This window comes from Onychomys torridus, chromosome 2 (assembly GCF_903995425.1).
Source record: "Onychomys torridus chromosome 2, mOncTor1.1, whole genome shotgun sequence".
Classification (NCBI taxonomy): domain Eukaryota; kingdom Metazoa; phylum Chordata; class Mammalia; order Rodentia; family Cricetidae; genus Onychomys; species Onychomys torridus.
Window position 1 is genome coordinate 143,987,182 of NC_050444.1, and position 21,303 is coordinate 144,008,484.

General features: G+C 44.2%; 2 protein-coding genes across 4 annotated transcripts in view; one reads left to right on the forward strand and one right to left on the reverse strand.

Annotated features, from left to right (window-relative positions):
• Zcchc17 (zinc finger CCHC-type containing 17) overlaps nt 1-4,944 on the reverse strand; it is a 49,164-nt gene extending 44,220 nt beyond the window's left edge. For all 3 annotated transcript variants that reach the window (XM_036178466.1, XM_036178464.1, XM_036178463.1), the window contains exon 1: nt 4,838-4,944. The gene's annotated coding sequence lies outside the window, so the exon portion shown is untranslated. The remainder of the gene's footprint in view (nt 1-4,837) is intronic.
• Nucleotides 4,945-5,091: 147 nt separating this feature from the next.
• Nucleotides 5,092-21,303, forward strand: part of Snrnp40 (small nuclear ribonucleoprotein U5 subunit 40) — a 31,314-nt gene continuing 15,102 nt past the window's right edge. The window contains exons 1-4 of the mRNA XM_036180080.1: nt 5,092-5,303; nt 7,692-7,821; nt 9,604-9,697; nt 13,418-13,583. Of these exons, the coding sequence (XP_036035973.1) occupies nt 5,160-5,303; nt 7,692-7,821; nt 9,604-9,697; nt 13,418-13,583 (534 nt within the window). The 5' untranslated portion in view covers nt 5,092-5,159. The remainder of the gene's footprint in view (nt 5,304-7,691; nt 7,822-9,603; nt 9,698-13,417; nt 13,584-21,303) is intronic.

Consider the following 21,303-nt stretch of genomic DNA (forward strand, 5'->3'; position numbering starts at 1 on the left):
TTCATCTCTTTTTTATTTTACGTATGTGTGTGCAGATGCCACAAAAACTAGAAGAGAGCATCAGATCCCCTGGAACTGGAGTTAAAATTGGTTGTGAGCCACCCGAAGTGAATGCCGGGAACTGAACCCTGGTCCTCTGAAAGAGCAGCAAGAGTTCCTAACAGCTAAGCTGTTTCTCCAGCCTCTCTATGTGCTTTTTAATTTAAAATATACACTTTTGGGAGCTGGGAGCTGGCTCAGTCATAAAGTGCTTGCCATCCAATTATGAGAACCTGAGTTCCACCCCAGCACCCAAGTAAAGAAGCTGGGCACAAGTGTGCAGGCTTGTAGTCCCTGCACCCCAGAGGCAGAGATGGGAGGATCCCTAGGGCATGGCAGCCAGCAAATCTAGTGGAATCAGTGAGTAGCAAATTTAGCGAGAAATATTTTCTCAATAAAGTGGAGAGCAATTTAAAAAGACCACCGATGTCAATCTCTCATCTCCATACATACATATGCATGCACACCTGCACACAAGAGCATATACACACAAATAGAAATACACAGGATGGAGGTTAATCTATCCATTCTTGAGAAATGCCTCATAAACAAGTTATTTTTAAGTTTATAGACTGACTGAATCCCACCTCTCTTATTTCCCAGCTATGTGGTCTCATCCCCAGACTTTCCATTCTTCTTGCCCAGCATCCCTTGCTCCCCATGCCAGGACAGGTGTTATTAATTTGAACTCTATGGTTCTATTAAGAGACCGTCATTAATCCCTGCACTTGAAAAGCTAATTAATTAGTGGAGTATAGAATCTGTAATAGCACTGGGACTGCTAAAATGAGGACAGACATTGTAGTTCCTCTTAATTTTTAGTTCCTCTCCACATAAAGTCATGGAAAGAGCGATAGATGAGGAACTAGATCTAAGTTGTTTCTTGCAAAATTAGGCTGTGAGGGAGTGAGGAGAGTGTGAGGAGGGCTGGAGAGAGGGAGTGAGGAGGGCTGGAGAGAGTGAGGAGGCTGGAGAGAGGGAGTGAGGAGGCTGGAGAGAGGGAGTGAGGAGGCTGGAGAGAGGGAGTGAGGAGGCTGGAGAGGGAGTGAGGAGGCTGGAGAGAGGGAGTGAGGAGGCTGGAGAGAGGGAGTGAGGAGGCTGGAGAGAGGGAGTGAGGAGGCTGGAGAGAGGGAGTGAGGAGGCTGGAGAGAGGGAGTGAGGAGGCTGGAGAGGGAGCTTCAGCAGCTGAGAGCATCAGCTGTTCTTCCAGTGCAGCCAGGTTCTACTGCCAGCACCCACATGGTGGCTCACAACAGTTGATAACTCCAGTCTCAGGGGATTTGATGCCTTTTCTGACCTCTTCAGGCACCAGGCTTATACATGAAGCACATACATACATTTAGGCAAAACGTCTGTATACATAAAATGACAATTCTAAAAAACAAGAACAAAAAAAAAAAATCTGAGTATAAAGAGCTACATCTAAAGCTTTCTTTTCTTTTCCTTTTTGACAAATTTCTAAGTAGCCCTGGCTGTTCTGGAACTCTATGTAGACCAAATTCACAGATATTTCACAGATATCCACTGCCTCTGCCTCCTGAGTGCTGGGATTAAAGGTGTGCACCACCACATCCTGCCTAAAGCTTTTGTGTTCACTCCTCCCACACAACAGAAACCTTATGTAGTGGTTGTTGTTTGTTTTGGTTTTTTTTTTGGTGGGGGGGGTTGTTTTTGTTTTTGCAATACTAAGGATTGAAACAGAGGTCACTTCCCCAGCCCCTGGCTTTGTGAGCTAGAATCTCGCTATGTGGGGCTCAAGAGATGGCTCAGAGGTTAAGAGTGTGTGTCACTCTTCTAGAGGACTGGGGTTTCTAGCACTTATGTGGCCGTCCACAACCATCCATAACTTCAATTCCAAGTCACCTGATGCCCTCTCTGACTGCTGCTGCTAGAACCAGACACTCATGAGGTACAAACACACACACACACACACACACACACAAACACACACACACACCACACCACACACACACCACACCACACCACACCACACACACCACACCACACACACACCACACCACACCACACACACACCACACCACACCACACACACACACCACACACACACCACACCACACACACCACACACACACCACACACACACACACCACACCACACCACACCACACACCACACCACACACCATACACACACCACACCACACACACACTACACCACACACACACACACCACACACACACACCACACCACACCACACACACACCACACACACACACCACACCACACCACACCACACCACACCACACACACACACACACACACACACCACACCACACACACACACACCACACACACACCACACACACACCACACCACACCACACCACACACACCACACACACACACACCACACCACACACACACACCACACCACACACACACCACACCACACACACACCACACACACACCACACCACACCACACACACCACACCACACACACACACCACACACACACACCACACCACACACACACCACACCACACCACACACACACACCACACCACACACACCACACCACACACACACACACACCACACCACACACACACACACCACACACACACACACCACACACACACCACACACACCACACCACACACCACACACACACCACACACACACCACACCACACCACACACACCACACCACACACACCACACCACACACACACCACACACACACACCACCACACACACACCACACACACCACACCACACCACACCACACCACACACCACACACACCACACCACACACACCACACCACACCACACACACCACACACACACCACACACACACCACACCACACACACCACACCACACACACACACACCACACCACACACACACCACACACACCACACACACACCACACACACACCACACCACACCACACACACCACACCACACACACACACCACACCACACACACACCACACACACACACACACCACACCACACACACACACCACACCACACACACACACACCACACCACACCACACACACCACACCACACACACACACCACACCACACCACACACACCACACCACACCACACACATGTGCACTCAGGAGGCAGAGCCAGGTGGATCCCTGAGTTCAAGGCCAGCCTGGTCTACACAATGAGTTCCAGGACAGCCAGGGCTACAGAATGAGACCCTATCTAGGGAAAAAATGAGAGAGAGAGAGAGAGAGAGAGAGAGAGAGAGAGAGAATATGAGAATTCCCCAAAAACTTGTCTATGAGGCATTTTCTCAATTGAGGTTCCCTCTCCTCAGATGACCCAATCTTCTATCAAGATGACATGAAATCAGCCAGGACACTCACACACATAAGATAAAACAAATAAATCTTTTTCAAACATTAAAAAGAAAAAAGACTACCACTATGTAGCCCAGGCTGGCTTCAACTAAAATTCTACTGCCTTTGCCTCCCAAGTGCTGGTATCACAGCATGAACCACATATGATTCCCTGTGCAATTTGGGGAGAAGGATGAAATAAAGTGTCACTCTAGCAGCCTGGTATGGGTTGAAAATCAGTGTTGCCCAGGCTAGGCTTGATTTTGTAGCAATCCTATCTCAGACTCAGTGTTGGCATTAAGACCGTGATCCTCTCTTGTATCCAGTCCATCACCAAATCCTATCCAATTTACTTCCCAGTCATCCCAGGATACTGTGAAACCATCCTCAGCCCCACCTCCAGCTTGGTTCCCACTGACATTGCTGATCAGAACTACTAAGCATAGTCCCAAAGCAGTCTAGTGCCTCCAGTAAACTTCCTCTCATCTCTCCAATCTCTTAACACCATTAAGCCTGAAGAATCAAGCCATCTCCTCCTCCATATCCCACATCCTGGAGGGCGAGAAAACTTTCATTGGTTTCATACTAATTTTAAAGTTAAGACTGCAAATCTTCATGACCTCCAGGTTCCTCTTGTACCATACCCGCTTCAAGCTCTCTCTCAGCACACTGGCCCTTTGTGTCTCTTAGTCATCTTCTTCCCAAATGATAGGGCACTAGTGCACACGCTGTTCTGTGCAGAACGGTTTTGCCTTCCTCTCTTCCCCTAATAAGAACTGTCCCCCTTCAGAGAGCAACAGCTCGGGCGTCTTTTCCTCTGAAAATCCTTCAAGCTTCTTAGTTACTCATAGCATGAGGCATCGCTCTCTTAACTAGTCTTCCAATCAACTGGGGAGATTTGTTTAACAATGTTTCCCACACACACCCCAAGAGAGACACTAAAGCCCTGAGGTTGGGGACGACGTTTCTTCAGTGTCCCCCAACGATCTGCATAATAAATATCACTTGTACCGCTTACGAGAAGGCCTGGTACACAAGCATGAATCTTAGATTTCTCAACAAAATTGTACTTTGTAGGAGCCCTCGGATATTTCTTCCACCACTGTCTGTCTGGGGACATAAATTAAGCCCTTAAAAAAGACGGCTGAACCAGTGACAAAGTCTGCCTCCTCAGCCAAACCAGGCAGTGAAGCCGGGAGACCGGGAGTCGGGCATCAATTCCTAGGAACGCTAGCACAGCGCTGGACGCAAAAGCGGCATTGTGCAGAGCAGCTGTCAAGGGACAGAGGCCTAGGGTTCGAGTCCTGCGGCCAGAGAGCTCAAAGCTCCGCTCTAGCCTGCCAAGGAACTACTTTTTCCAGGGGGTACCCCCACCCCCAACGGCAGGGCCGCCAGGTGAGAATGGTAGGCTCAGGCTTATCACCTAGTCCCAGCTTCCAGATTGGAACAGCCACCCGCCTCGTTCCCCACACACTCACTCCGCGCCGTCTCCTAGCCTGGCAGTCGCTTCATCGCCAGGAACGCCAAATCGGCTTCGCTTGTTCTCAACCCACAATGCACGGCGCGCCTAGGAGGGACGCCGGCTCCGCGCTCCAATCCCAGAATTGAGCTCCCGTGGCGTCATCAAGAGGGGACCAGTCGCAAGAGCGTATTCAGAGGGAGTTGCTGAAGGGAATGTTGGGAGCTGATTGGTTGCTCCCCTCCGGAAGTTCTGGAGGAAGAACTCAGTCGGAGCCAATTGCGCGGCGCCTGCGGCCGGCGGCGCGGTCAGTGGCGGTGCCGAGGAGAGTGGCTACCGCCATGATCGAGCAGCCGAAGCGCAAGGGCCCGGAGCTGCCACTGGTTCCCGTCAAGCGGCCGCGGCATGAGTTGCTGTTGGGAGCGGCGGGGTCCGGCCCCGGAGCCGGACAGCAGCAGGCAACTCCGGGGGCTTTGCTGCAGGCGGTAAGTGAGGAGGTGTCTTGCTTTCGGCCCTCCGTTCCTCTCCCTATGGACCGTACGGGCGTTGGGGGAACGGAAAGACAGTAAACCTGAAGTTGAAGCAGGTGTCTATAAAGGTGCCCTGTGTTCTGAGTCTTTTTCATACGTGTTTCCCTGTTGGACGCCTGTTTTCAGCCTTTCAGTCGTCCTGTGAAGTAGCATTGAAGCATTTAAAACCTTGGCTTCAAAATCAAGATCCACACTTCCGCATCCTAAATCTTCAGGGATTCAGCATAAAATAAACATTCAGAAAAGTTTATAGAATGGACGAATGAATGAATGAATGAAGGAGAGGGGAAGCAAGGGAAATGAATGAGCCAGGCTCGCTTTGCTACCTGGTACAATTTACTTTTCTCGTTCTCTGAATTTGCATTATTAACAATAATTAACATCCGTTGGCTCTTGTGTTAGATGTTTTGCGTGTGAAATTTCCATTAATAAGTGTACTACCAATAATCCTGAAATCTCTTTGTTAGATTCCAGTATACTAGTTTATTTTTTTTAACATAGCAAGATCCCTGTCTCCAAAATACATAAAAGAAAAGCTGGACACACATTTATAATCATCACTCAAGAAGGATCATGGTTTCTAAGCCAGTGTAGGCTATTATAGCAAAACTCTGTTGAAAGGAAGAAGACAAAGAACTGTAACCACAATCCTTTACCTCCTCGTCAAACCATTTCTATGTCATCTGGCGTCATTGCAGGTGGAACTTAATTAGTATTTCTGGTTTTGTCTTTGAATCAAGGATCAGTTATTAATCCAGTAGCCAGGGGAATTGTCAAAACATTAAGTCACATGATAATCTGCTGAAAACATTGTGTTGGCTATTTCATTCTGAATTTTTAAAAAATCAAATTCTCTAATAATCCCCCCCCCTTTTTTTACCATGCTCATCTACCAGTTTTCTATCATATCATGTTCAAGTAACACCAACATGTGTGTTCTCACATTTTGTTGTTGTTGCATTTGCTGGAATGTTATTCCATATGTCCACATGGTTAACTATTGGCTCTTTCAGTGGGGCTTTCCTGACCACTGTATTTTAAGTTGAACTACCCTGTACTCTGGAGCCCATATTATTTCTTTCCATTGCACACAGCACTAGGTGTTTGGCTTTTTTTGTTTGTTTTGTTTTGTTTCCTTTCCCTTTCACGTTTTCCACTAGAGTGCAGGGTCCATTGTTTTAATGAGTGCTGTTTCTCCAGTGCCTAGATATGTCAGGTTTATTTTTATCTGTGTGTGTATCTGTATGCATGTTTATCCCCTGTGTGTGTGTGGGGGGGGGGTACCCTCCTAGGCCAGAGACATTGTTGGGTCTTCTGAACCTGGAGCTACAGGCACTTGAAAGCTGCCTAGTGTGAGTGCTGGGAACTGAACCCAGGTCTTTTGGAAGAGCAGTAAGTGCTCTTAACCACTAAGCCATCTCTGTGGCCCACATGTACTTTTTTTTTTTTTTTTTAATAAATATACTGGATGAATATGACCATGGTACATTATTTGCATTTAGTGGATATTTCACAAGAAACTCATTACTTTGTATAGTTAGTACATGATAATAAAAATAAGTTAGTATACTGGAATCTGCCAAAGGGATTTTAGGGTTATTGGTAGTACACTTATTCTTACTTGACAAGTAAATTTGTTGGCCCAGAGTTGGAGGAATTGCCAAACCTAGGCTTAGTGTCCAAGACCATAGTCAGAAACTACTTTGCCAAATCGAGCATACAGATACACACTTGTAATACCAGCACGCAGGAGGACTGAAAATTTAAGACCAGCCTGGGCTACATATCAAAGCCCTGCTCATACCCCAAAAATCTATTTTGCATAATAAGTTGTACCATGCAGGGTTTTACAAAGGCTGCTTGGGTGAGCTAGAGTCTGAGAAACGTTCCTGTACTCCCAGACCTTCATTTCTTTGGGGAAAGAAGAACCATGTCAGCAATGAAGGTAACACAGATAGCAATGAGGCTTTGACAGAATGCAGTGGAGCTAATGGAGCACTGCTGGGGAGATGGCTGCTGCCTGAGTGGGTGTTAAAGACTCCAGGGAGGAAATATTTAAAAGGAGCCAAATAGGAGGAGAGCTCTATGGGGGACATCTTTCCATGTTAAGATCCTGAGGCATAAATGAGGCCAGCATAATAAGCTGTCAAAAGTTGGTTGTGGAACAAAAGCAGAGTTAGGCAGAGTCCTATGGTGGGCATACTGGAATGTCCAAGGGCTTATCTAGCCAGAAGCGGGAGTTCTGTGAACAGAAGTGCCATCCCTAGCCCAAATGCACCACCTCCAACTTCACAGCCTCCTTTGTCTGTGTACAGTGACTGCCTCACACTCCTCCTAATTTAGGGACCTCCAAGATGTTCCTCCCTTCAAGCTCCAATCATGTTGCTCTCGGGACACGAAGGAGAAGTATACTGCTGCAAATTTCACCCCAATGGATCCACCTTGGCATCTTCAGGATTTGACCGACTCATATGTAAGGCACAGTTTTTGAATCTCGAGTTACTGCTCTCTGCTAAATAATGTGGTTTTATTTTTGTTTGTCGGATGCCATAGAAGGCATCAGTCTAAATTTGCAAGTTAAATTATAGTGATAATGTGCTAAAACGGGTATCAAAATATTGAGCAATCATCAGGTACAACCATAGGTCCATATGGTAAATAAAGAGGAAGGAAACATTTTACTAATTGGGTTACTTTGGTTGAAGTTATATATTCTTCTCTCTCTTCTTCTCTCCCGCCCTTCCTCTTCTCCCTTCCCCATTCTCCTTCTGTCACTCTGATGTAGCTCCAGCTGTCCTCAAACTGGCTATGTAATTAATGAGAATGACTTTGGAACATCTAATCCTCCTGCCTCTGCCTCCCCATTGTTGGAATTAGAGGTCTGTACTACCAAGCGCAGCTAAAGATGGATTTTTCATGGAGACAGCTCTTGAGAGCATCAGAGTGACAGTGGTTACTGAGAGTTAAGAGGAAAGAAAGAACTTTTCTACTTATGAAAACATGAGACCTTAACCTATACCTAGGATCCTAGCATATGAGGGAGAATGATGGAATCCTCATGTGGTGACTCACTTAGATCATCTGCTACCGGGTTCTCAGCTATTCGTTAGGAATACCCATATTTGAAAAAATAAGTGCAATTTGGAGAGATGACTCATACATTAAGAGCAGTTGTTAGCAGCGAGTGGTGGTGTCTTTAGTCCCAGCACTCAGGAGGCAGAGGTAGATGGATCTCTGAATTTGAGACCAGCCTGGTCTACAGAGGGAGTTCCAGAACAGCCAGAGCTGCACAGAGAAACCCTGTCTGAAAAAGAAAAGGAGAAAAAGAGCACTTGCTGCTCTTCCAAAGGACCTGAGTTCAGTTCCCAGCTCCTGACATTGAGTGCCTCATAACTGCCTATAATACAGATTCAAGGGATCCAATGCTCTCTTCAGACTTCTGAGGGTGTCTGTGCACACACACTTCCATACACATCAGTAAATACTAAATCTTTTAAAAAAATAAATACAAAAATGAAGCTGAGGTGATACAGTGCAATGGTTCTGTTTTCAGGTTGTCTATAGATTCTGAGCATATAAGAAAAAGTATCCAACATTTTAAAAATTAAAGCTGAGGAGGGTTGGAAAGATAGTTCAGCAGTTAAAGTACGTATATTGCTCTTATAGAAGGCCCAAGTTTGGTTCCCAATACCTACATGGTGGCTCACAACCATCTCTAACTCCATTTCTGTGGGATTTAGCTTCCATTTCTGGCCTCCATAGGCAGACATGCATATGATGCATATATATACTTGCAGACAAAACACGCATATACATTTTATCTAATAAGGTAAGCCTGAGAAAATAGCTTAGTCAGTTAGGACCTGAGTCAATTTGCAGAACTCATATAAAGCCGTATAGGGCAGCCTGTGCTTTCATTCTTATCTCTGGGGAGATGGACAGGTAGATCCCTGGGACCATCAGCTGGCCAGCCTAATCTGCTTGGCAAGTTCCTGGCCAGTGAAGATATCAGGTGGATGGTGCCTCATGAACAGCATCCACAGTTGTCCTCTCTGGCTTCCATACATGGGCATTCATGTATATTCACACCTGAGCACGTGAGCAGGCATGAGCATGCACAGGAATTTTAGTGTTGAGAAGATTGGTCTCATTGGTAGAACCAATGATGTTCCATGGGCATATAATTTCAGAAATATTTTCCTGGTTATTTTACATTAACCTTTCTCTGACTGATGATGGGTTTTCTTCTTAACAGTATTGTGGAATGTCTATGGTGACTGTGATAACTATGCTACATTGAAGGGACATAGTGGAGCGGTGATGGAACTGCATTATAACACAGATGGCAGGTGAGTTCTGCATAGTGAAATGACAGCTGCTTCCACACTAAAGCTCAGCATCCTGTATCCTGCAGCCCTCGGTTTTGCCTCTTGGGAGACTGGCAAAACTATGATTTGAGCTGGGCGGTGGTGGCGGTGCACAGCTTTAATCCCAGCACTCAGGAGGCAGAGTCAGGCAGATCTCTGTGAGTTCAAGGCCAGCCTGGTCTACAGAGGGAGATCCAGGAAAGGCTCCAAAGCTACACAGAGAAACCCTGTGGGGGGGGGGGGGGCGGGGGAGAGGGACACGGACACACAATGGGATGGACTGCTCTGTTTTGGCAGAGCAGAATAGTGTAATGCTATTATGTCAGCACTGAGGAAGCTGAGGCAAGAGGATCACATCATTTACCTTCTAATATGCCAGTACTTAGACCAGTTTTTTTTTTCTTTTTATGAGACATAAATCTTTTTTTTTTTTTTTTTTTTTTTTTTTTGAGACTTTTTTGAGACAGATTTTTCTGTGTAGCCCTGGCTGTCCTATATTAGCTCTGTACACCAGGCTGGCCTCAAACTCACAGAGATCCACTTGCCTCTGCCTCCAAGTGCTAGGCCCAAACATCTGCACCCACCATGCCTGATTACATAGAGCAAATATAATTTGAAATTAGCTCTAAAATTTTCATCACATGGCATTGTAGCTCATGCCAATTCTCAGAAGGCAGAGGCAGACAGATCTCAAAGTTCAATGCCAGCCTGGTCTACAGAGTGAGTTGCAGGGCAGCTAGAACTACGTAGTGAGATCCTATCTCTCGAAATAAATAAATAAATGAAATGTGTATCTGTTAATTGTGTGTGCACGGTGTTTGTGTGAGGGTGCATATGTAGAGGTCAGGACAGCTTTGTGGGGCTGGTTTTCTTTGTTCACCTGTAAGTGGGTTCTGTGACTCAAACTGGCCAGTACCTTCATCTGCTAAGAGATCTCACACAGCTGTTCTTATCATGAAAGTAATACGCTCTATGTTAAAAAAAAAAGGCAACTAGAAACATTGTCCACATTTTACCTCTCCAGTTACTGCTTATACTGTACTTTTTCTAAAGTCCCTTTCTACCAAAATTGTTGAGTTTTGGCATATCCATTATGTAAACCAGGTTTACAGTCCTGTCTACTGATTTTTTTTTCTATTTTATTTTTTTTTGCTTTAACCTACTATCCGTTACAAAAATTAAAACTTCATGATTTTAGGATATATATAAATAGGTGCTACAGAAATTTAGCTACACCAAGTTGATCTCATTGTTACACATTTTGATAACTTTCTTTTTATATTGCTGAAGATTGAAGCAAGCTAATTTTTCTTTATTTTTTTAATTACATTTTAAGGAGTGTAAGTAAGGCTGCACGTGACACAGAACAGTTGTTGAGGGCAGCAGCCAGCTTTTGGGGGCTGGTTCTTTCTACATGAGGATCGTCACATATCAGGCTTGGCAGTGGACACCTTTACCCTCTGAACAATCTCATCAAGCCATAATCTTTCCTCCTTTCTTTTTAAACAGTTTTTATTTTCACTTGTTCATATTTCTGTATTCTAAAACATACATTATATTAATTGTATATGGTGGCATTTTGGCAGTGAAGTGCATGTGTGTGCGTGTGCGTGTGCGTGTGCGTGTGTGTGTCCGTCCATTTGAGGACAAAGGGGTATCAAGTGTCCAGCTTTATTCTGTACTTTAGTCTCTTGAGACAAGGTCTCTCACTGAGACTGGAGCTGAGTTGGTAAGCAGCAAACCCCAATGATCCTCCTGTCTCTTCCACAACAAAGAGCTAGGGTTATAGGTATGCATGGACATTTCCAGTGTTTTATGTGAGGATTTGAACTCTGGTCCATGAAACAGCTGAGCCATCTCCATAGCACCTATTTTGTTTTCTTTGAATCATAGTCTTGGTATTTACTCAAGCTGATTTGAATTTGCAATCCTTCTGCCTGAATAAGTGGGATTACAGGTGTATGACACTGTACCTGGCTTGTTTTACATTTCTGATCTCAAATTTTACAATGTTACATACATACATTAAGTTACATTAAATTATATTTTATGACTGTTTTTATTTTATGTGCATTACTGTCTTGACTGCATGTGTATCTGTGTGAGAGAATCAGTTCCCTGGAACTAGAGTTACAGAGAGTTGTGAGCTGCTGCCATGTGGGTCCTGGGAATCGAACCCAGGTCCTCTGGAAGAACAGTGAACGCTCTTAACCGCTGAGCCACCTCTTTAGCTTAAATTATATTTTAAATTAAGAAAGTATTACAAGGGACTGGAGAGACAGCTCAGGTTAAGATCATGTCTTAGTTAGGGTTTCTATTGCTATGAAGAAACACCATGACCACAGCAACTCTCTTATTTGTTTTTCGAGGCAGGGTTTCTCTGTGTAGGTAGACCAGGGTGGCCTCAAACTCAAGAGATTCACCTGCCTCTGCCTCCTGAGTGCTGGGATTAAAGGCGTGTGCTACCACTGCTTAACAACCATAGCAACTCTTACAAAGGGAAACATTTAATTGGGGCTGGCTTATGGTTCAGAGACTTAGTCCATTATCGTCATGGTGGGAAGCATGGGGCACACAGGCAGACATGGTGCTGGAGAGGTAGCCAAGAGTTCTACATCTGGATCCACAGGCAGCAGGAAGAGAGTGACACTGGGCCTGTCTTGAGCATATGAAACTTCAAATCCCACCCCCAGTAACACACTTCCTCACAAGGCCACACCCACTCCAGCAAGGCCACACCTCCTAACACTGCCACTCCCTTTTGAGCCCTCGGGACCATTTTCATTCAAACCATCGGGGAGCACGTGCTGCTCTTGCAGAGGACCCAGGTTCAGCTCCCGAACCCACATTCTGGCCAACAACTCTAAATAGCTTTGGTTCCAAAGCATCCAACACCCTCTTCTGGCCCTGGACACTACACATGTATGGCCCAAACTTAAAAGCAACACATTTATTAGAAATAAATAATTTTTCCTTCAGCATTATAATGGGCATTGTTGCATATACTCCAATCTCAGCTGTTGGATGATGATGGGGCAGGAGCATCTTGTGTTCAAGACTTGCCTGGGCTACATAGCACAGTTCTGTCTGAAAGGGAAAAGAGGGCATTATAAGTTTAATGTAGAAATCATTCCCAGAGACAGAACAAAGGGTTGGAATTACTCAGCTCTTAAATCTAGAACTGCCACAGTCGGCCTCACCACCACAGCAGGAAGTGAGAGAGAGTAGAGTATCACAAAGAAGGAAAAGATTGATTGATAAAACCACTATATGGTTGTGTGGTGTGGGTCAGTCTGATAGTGACTCCTGAAGGCGAATAGGAATGCCAAAGACAGGGTGAGGCCCCCTGAATTCATGAGCTAAATTCACAGTGCAGCAGGCAGTGATCTGGAAGAATTTGACAAATTTTGGCAAGTAAAAGATTTTTGTCTCCCCCCCCTTTTTTTTTTCTTTTTTGAGATTCATCTTTTTATTTATATAGGTGTTTTGCCTGCCTGTATGTCTGTGCACCATATGCATGCAGTACCTGTGGAGGTCAAAAGGCATCAGATCCTCTGGAACTAGAGTTACAGCTGGTTGTGGGCCTTTATATGGGTGCTGGGAGTCAAACCCAGGTCCTCTGGAGGAGCAGTCAGTGCTCTTAACCGCTGGGCATGTCTCAGCCCTACTGTTTGTCTTACATCTTTCGTGTTCTTCTTCTAGCATGCTCTTCTCGGCGTCAACAGATAAAACTGTGGCTGTGTGGGATAGTGAAACGGGCGAGAGGGTTAAAAGGCTGAAGGGACACACTTCCTTTGTGAACTCCTGTTACCCAGCCAGGCGGGGCCCCCAGCTCGTCTGCACTGGCAGCGACGATGGCACAGTTAAGGTAGGTGTTACTTCGTCTGTGGTGCAGCTGAGTTGACATAAACTCTGTCTTGACTTTATACCAATATTGTACTCTTCTCTTAGTTTTAACTCTTTTTCCAGAGCACACTTAAAAATTTCCCAATTAATATAATACCCTACAGAATTCTGTTAGAACCATAGACTATATTGCTACTTGCAATCAGTAGACTGTGTGGATTTGATTCATGGCTCAGCAGTTCACCTTGAGCAGTTCACTCTCTGAGCTTCAATTTCTTCTTTTTTTCCCCCCTGAGACATGGTTTCTCTATATAGCTCTGGTTGCCCTGGAACTCCCTCTGTGGACCAGGCTGGCCTCATGCACCACCGCCACCTGGTGTACTTTCTTAACCTTTTGAACTGTAATAGTAATATAAGTAAGTGTCTTACAAGGTTGCTGTGAAATCACAGGTGTCTAAAAAGCTCAGCAAACAGTCTCAGTGGCCTAGGATGGGAACTTACAGATCATTTAGTTTGATGATTCCCAAGCTGTCTGTGTTAGGATTACCTGGAGAACCTACTGAAAATACCCAGAGTAGAGCCAGTGTGCTGGCCAACCTCAGCTGTGTAGTGAGACAGTCTCAAAACAGATAATAAGCCAGGCGGTGGTGGTGCATGCCTGTAAATTTGGAGAATGATCATCCTGAGCTGTCTAGCCAGGCTCTGACTCAAGAAAAAGAACAAAGTAAGTAGCAAGTAAGTAAAAACTAACCGGAATCAGGTTCAGTGAGTCTAGAATGGTCATCAAAATATTTAGAATGTTATTTCACTGAGATTTCAGTGCCCATGATATCATCCAGCACGCTCATTTCACAAAATAAAATGCAGCCTACAAACAAGGAGAAAATAGCAATCAAGTTATCTCAAAGACATGATGCTTCATAGTATCAGCTGATGCATGAGTTTCACATACATGCCCTTACACTATGTTCACACACATTCTCACACATGCAAACACGCACACATGCATACTACTTTACCACGTTCCCTGGCTGCTTGGTTTTTTTGTTTGTTTGTTTTGTTTTGTTTTGTTTTTAACTTATTTTATATGTGTGATTGTTATGTCTGCATGTCTGCACATGTACAGCATACATTCCTAGTTCTCCATAAGAACAGTAAGTGTGGGACTGGAGAGATGGCTTAGCTGTTCTTGTAAAGTGCCGGGGTTTGATTCCCAGCACCCACATAGTGGCTCACAGATTTTTGTTACTCCAGTTCTGGAGGATGAGGTTATAGTCAGAAGTTTTCCTATGTCCCACCCGGCTCACAGTCGGGACAAATCTCTCCCACTCACATTCCAAAACTGCTTAATAAGCACACAGAGGCTTATATTATTTACAAACTAGATGGCCTATGGCTCAAGCTTCTTGCTAGCTAGCTCTTAGAACTTATCCCATTTCTATTTATAAGTTGTTGTGTGGCTTTGCAGCTTACTGGGTGGCAGCTTGCCGGGGGCCCTCTTCCGCCTCCCCTTTCCTCTTCCTCTCTCTCTCCAGTTAGAATGTACCGCCTAACCTTATTCTACCTCACCATTGGCCAAACAGCTTTATTTATCAACCGATCAGAGCAACATATATTCACAGCACATAGAAAGACATCCCACAGCACTTCCCCTTTTCTGTCTAATCAAAAAGGAAGGTTTTAATTTTAACATAGTAAAATTACATATAATAAAACAGTTATCAAGCAAGAATTACAGTTTTAATATCTAGTCTATATTTGGCATATTTAAAGAAAATACTATATCTTATATTTGTGAGTCTAAGGTTTTATATCTAATTTATCTTTTATCATAACCAAGGAAAATTATAACTATCTAGTCTTAACTACACCAAAGACCCCAGAAGAATATAATATTACCTAAGTCAACAGGAAGTGCATTGTAAGCAACTTCCAAAAATCTAAAATGACAGAGATAGCTGGTTGCCTGGACAGTCATTCAAAGTTCCTCTGCAATGTTGAAGGGCATCCATTTTTAATCCATATAGGCCTAGTCTCTCAGTCACTTTTTCCTGTGTCCTGTAGAATGTCTGGCAATCTCCTCTGTAAAACAACAACCTGAAGGACCATTTCACCTCGATTTGGCTAATTCAGTGGTCATTTTCCTATGGGTCCTCTGTGTCCAGTTTATACATCAGGTGGCCTCTTGCAGAGGACCCAGGTTTGGCTCCCAACACTCATGTGGTGACTAATAACCATATGTAACTTTGGTTTGGGGGGATCTAATGTCCTCTTAAGAGCACTGCATATATGCAGTGCATAGACACACATGCAGGCAAATCATTCATACACATAAAATATATAAACCTTTAAAGATACAATAAATAAAGGTGGTGATTCTGATATGTTTGATTATGTATCTTGACATGTTCTGTGCTGAATAATATTCTATGCTGTATCATTTTTGGTTTGCAAGCCTGGAACCCTAGGTTAGCTGTACTGAATTTGGAATCTTTTGTTTTGGTTTTTTGGGGGGTTTTGTTGTTTTTTGGGGGGGGTGGTTCGAGACAGGGTTTCTCTGTATAGCTTTGCACCTTTCCTGGAACTCACTTGGTAGCCCAGGCTGGCCTCAGACTCACAGAGATCTGCCTGGCTCTGCCTCCCGAGTGCTGGGATTAAAGGCGTGCACCACCACTGCCCGGCTTGTTTTTTTGTTTTTTGAGACAGGGTTTCTCTGTGTAGTTTTGGTGCCTATCCTGGATCTTGCTCTGTAGACCAGGCTGGCCTTGAACTCACAGAGATCAGCCTGACTCTGCCTCCTGAATGCTGGGATTAAAGATGTGCACCACCATTGCCTGGCCTGAATTTGGAATCTTAAGGGTGAAATTTAGTGTGTGTGTGTGTGTGTGTGTGTGTGTGTGTGTGTGTGTGTGTGTGTGTGAGAGAGAGAGAGAGAGAGAGAGGGAGGGAGGGAGGGAGGGAGGGAGGGAGGGAGGGAGAGAGAGAGATCCAGAAGACTCTGCCTGATCCCCTGGAGCTGGAGTTACAGGTGGTTATGAGCCACTTGGGTCCTCTGGAAGCACAATAGGTAGCTGAGCCTCTCTTCAGCCCCATTAAGTGTTGCTAAGGGCCTGCTATAGTGAATGCAATAGATAGGAACTTGTTCTTATTTGTATTCTTTCCTTTTCTCTTACATTTTGCCTTTCCCCCTTTGTCCTCATGGTTTTCATTGGGTCCTTTAAACTTTTTCTTTTTTCTAGTAAGAGGAACAATTTATTGCTCAAAGCAGTAGTTATAGATTCATTTTATGTGTATAAATGTTTTGCCTGTGTGTATGTCTGCGTGTGCCCACAGAAATCAAAAGAAGGCATTGGATCTCCTGGAACTAGCAGTACAAATGGTTGTAAAGCACCGTGTGGATGTTAGGACTCAAACCCAGGTCCTCCACAAGAGCAGTGCGTGCTCTTAACTTCTGAGCCTCCTCCCCAGCCCCATCAAAATAGCATTTTGTAAAATGGGCAATATGTCATATCACCTAAAGATGACTGCTTTTCATATAGTCTTTTTTTGAGATTTATTTTATGTTTTTATTTATATGTATGTATTTGAATATGTGCACATGTATGCAGATACCCTGGAAGTGAAGTTGCAGGCACTTGGTGAGTCTCCATGTAGGTGTTGGGAATTGAACCTGGGTTCTCTGGAAGAACAACTAGAACTAGTGCTCTTACCCCTGAGCCATCCCTCCAGGCCTCCTTGTAGTTCTTCAGTTTGAATTTATTTGAAGACATCAAGCAAACTTTTTTATGGGAATGGGTTCTGGGTTCTTTCTTCCTTCCTTTCTTTCTTTCTTTCTTTCTTATTTGTTTATTTGTTTGAGACAGGGTTTCTCTGTGTAGCTTTGCACCTTTCCTGGAACTCACTTTGTAGACCAGGTTGGCCTTGAATTCACAGAGATCCACTTGCCTCTGCCTCCTGAGTGCTGGGATTAAAGGCGTGCGCCACCACTGCCCAGCAGGAATGGGTTCTTAATGATAGGGTCTCACTATATAGTAAGGAAGAAGGTCAGACCAGCATGGGTGAGGAGAGGACCTTCATAAGGCCAACCAAAATGGGGGTGACAGTTTGATGGGAAGCAGGGAGGAAGATACCCGCAAAGGTAAAGGGTTGAAGAGAGTTTGGGATATCGGTTACACTCAAGGAGCCTGATCAAGTAAATAAAAATATTTAGTGTCATAAGAAATGGAGTTTTCAGCACACAAAAAAGGAGAGAAAACTAAATGAGTCTTCTGATGCTGGTTCAAATAAGAAGAATCAGTGTGAGCTCTCTTTTAGTTTATAAGTCGATAATCTAAACTGAGTCCTTGTTTCAGGAAAAACATTTTGGGTAAGTGGCAAATCTCCAGTGATATGTTGGGAGTGTGGATACTGGACTAGGGGTAGTGGCCTCCTGAGTGCTGGGATTAAAGGCATGTGCTACCATGCCTGACTTTTTTTTTTTTTTTTTTTTTTTAAGTTATGTCTTGGTCTTTCAATACCATTTGCCAGTGAACAAAGCCAAGGCTCTTATATTAGGCCTTGTCAAGGGAAGTACTTTAAGATGAGCCTAGAAAATCTTGTACAAAAATTTCTAGGCAAATGATGCAACTGAATGTTATTAGTAATGAGGCAGAATTGTGAGCTGTGCGCTAGTACTTGATGTGTTTCTGTTTCTATGATACTCCTACCAAAGGAGTATCACTGAAGCAATATCAGACAAATCCAAGTGCAGAGAGGGAAATTCCTGTGGTCTTTACAAGTGACGGGCCCCAAAGTGCAAGGAAAATCTGAGAGAAGCTGAAAAGACACCACAAACTTAACACAGAATTCCAAATGGAATCTTGGTGTCTTTTAAAAGGGAAGGTGGGTGATGGTTGAGTTTGAACGGCATGTGAGCATCAGGGTAAGCATGTTTCTTGGTTTTTTTCTGTAGATGACACACTGAGGTTAAGTGGTTGACATTTATGTGGGACAAACATTAGGAGGTGTTGGGGAGATGAGGCACTAGAGCAACTCACTCTAAAATGATTTTAGGGAAAAAAGAAAAAATTATCTTCCAACTTTTCAGTAAGTTTGTGATTGTTTCAAGATTTTAAAATTATTTTAATCAAACTTTAAGTGGTTACCGTACCTTTTAGGTAAAGACAGATTGGCGCCAGGTGTTAGCACACACCTATAATCCCATTACACAGGAGGCTGAGGCAAGAAAATGGTGAGTTTCAGACTAGCCTGGGCTACATAGTGAATCTCTGCCTCAAAAAAAAAAAAAAAAAAAAAAAAAGAGGTGGCAAAAATAAGAGACAAAGATTATTTTGATCTGTATAAAGATTATCTGTTGAGACAAAGGTTCATCATGTGTGAGAGCTGGATTATCAAGGCCTTGACTTCCAAACTAAGAAGTTTATACTTGTTCTGGAGGATTGTTCAGTGTCTGGTTTTTTTTGTTGTTGTTTTTGTTTGTGTGTGTGTGTGTGTGTGTTTTAAAGGAAAGGAAAGCACTCTTTTCTCAGGTTTCTCTTTCCTATAGATTTTTCTACTTGAGATAAAATGTAAATTCATCACTGAATTTTTTTTTCTTTTTTTCTTTTCTTTTTTTTTTTTTTTTTTTTTTTCTTCGAGACAGGGTTTCTCTGTGTAGCTTTGCGCCTTTCCTGGAACTCACTTGGTAGCCCAGGCTGGCCTCGAACTCACAGAGATCCGCCTGGCTCTGCCTCCCAAGTGCTGGGATTAAAGACGTGTGCCACCACCGCCCAGCTCATCACTGAAATCTTAAAAAGCTAGGTTAGGGCTGGAACTCACTGTAGAGTCCTTGCATGACATGCGCAGGGTTTTTGGTTCACTCTCTAGCACTTAAAAGAAATGAAATAATTCAAAATTAAAGTGACTTTGATACCTGAACATTTCATCGTCCCCACAGAAACCCAACCAAGTCATTCTTGTTTCCTTCCTATATTCCAGCCCCTGGCAACTTCTCGCCTGTCTGTGTCTCTCACTTACCTGCTCTGGACATTCCCTACAAATAAAATGAGACCAGCTACAATCTCAGTGTTCGGGGGGAAATCTCAAATTTGAAGCCAACCTGGGCTACTTTCCTGTATAATATGGAGAATGTGGTAGCCATCCCTTTGGTTTTGAATGGGTTTATTAAGTACATAACATGCAAACGTAGAAGAACAAATAGTAGGAGCACAGACAGCAAGTAGCAAAACATCCTCAAATTAGTTTATAATGGCCAACAGAGACGCCCTAAGTAGCCTGCTTGAGAAAGCAAACAGATGGAACATTATCAAATCTCAGTTCACACAAACACCCAGCAGAAGTCAGCAGGGAAGTTGAGGTACTCTACTGGAGCTCCCCACTGAGCTTCTGGCTTCTCACTCCCACTGCAGGCCCTCTTGTATAATGGGATAATGGTGACTATTGGAATTGGTTACCTTCTAGCTGTTCTCAAAGGCACAGGCTTCAATTTCCTGAGCTGCTTGCTGTTTCCCCACTACAGAGCCAGCTTGACCCAGAACGGGGTGGGGTGGGGGTTGGAGGAGACAACAAAGACCTCTCCACTCCTGGAGTCCACTTTCCTCAAGCACAGCACAGAGTGCCAATGTCATTTACATTACAGCTACATGGTACAACAGTCTCATTCTTTTCTGGGCTGGGGTAAAGTGCTTTCTGTGCAAGCATGGGGACCAGAGTTCAGATCCCTACCACCCAAGTAAGAAAGATGGTGGGCCTGATGGCCTACTGTGATTCTAGAGCCCTGGTGGTAGAGACAGGGAATCCATGGAACAACAAGCTGGCTAGTGAGACTAGCTGAAATGGCCAGCTCAGGGTTTAAAGAACCCACCTGTCAGTATGTAAGGTAGAGAGGCACCTGATGTCAGCCTTTGGCTTCCATAAGCAGATTCATAAGTGTTTATGTATCACACACTCATACATGCATCACGATGCACACTACACACACGTGTGCAAAAACCTTTTTTTGCAGCTGAATGAATATAGTGCTATACTTTTGTGATCATGGTGCTTGTGAGGGGGAAGCAGGGAGATAAGGAACTCTTGGGTTTTTTGGTTTAGTGTTTGAGACACAGACCTACTGTGTATACAGGCCTCACCTCAGAACTCTTGTTCCTCCTGTCTAGGCCTCCTGGGTGCTGGGATTTCAGATGTGTGTTCTGAGGCTTGAGTCTTGCCATGTTGTGGGCTGATCTCCCGAGTTCAGATGATCCTGCTGTGTACTTCTGTGCCTGGCACTTTTGTTGAGGTTGGCTGGTTGATTGATTGGTTTCTACTCAGGGACTTATTGTGTAGTACAGAACAGCCTGAGGTTGACAGTGATCTACCTACCTCAGCCTCCTGGGTGCTGAGATTATAGGTAGCCTGGGTTACATGGTGAGTTCCAGGTTAGCCAGAGCTATATAGTAAGACCCTGTCCCAAAAAAGTAAAATAAATAAAATCATTATCCTAATGAGCAACAGTGTTTTTTGTGGTGGTTTTGTTTATTGCTTTCTTTTGGTTTTTTGTTTTCTTTTTATTTTCTTTTTTTTAAACAGGGTCTCAGTATAGCCCTGGCTGTCCTTGAAGTAATTATGTAAACCAGGCTAGTCTCTAACCTACAGAGACCTGTGTGGGCCTTGCAGTGTGCACCTCTATGCCCAGAATAACAGTGTTTTTATTTAGCTTCCTTTATGAATTATAAGGTTGAGCTTTTCATGTTCTTTTTGTT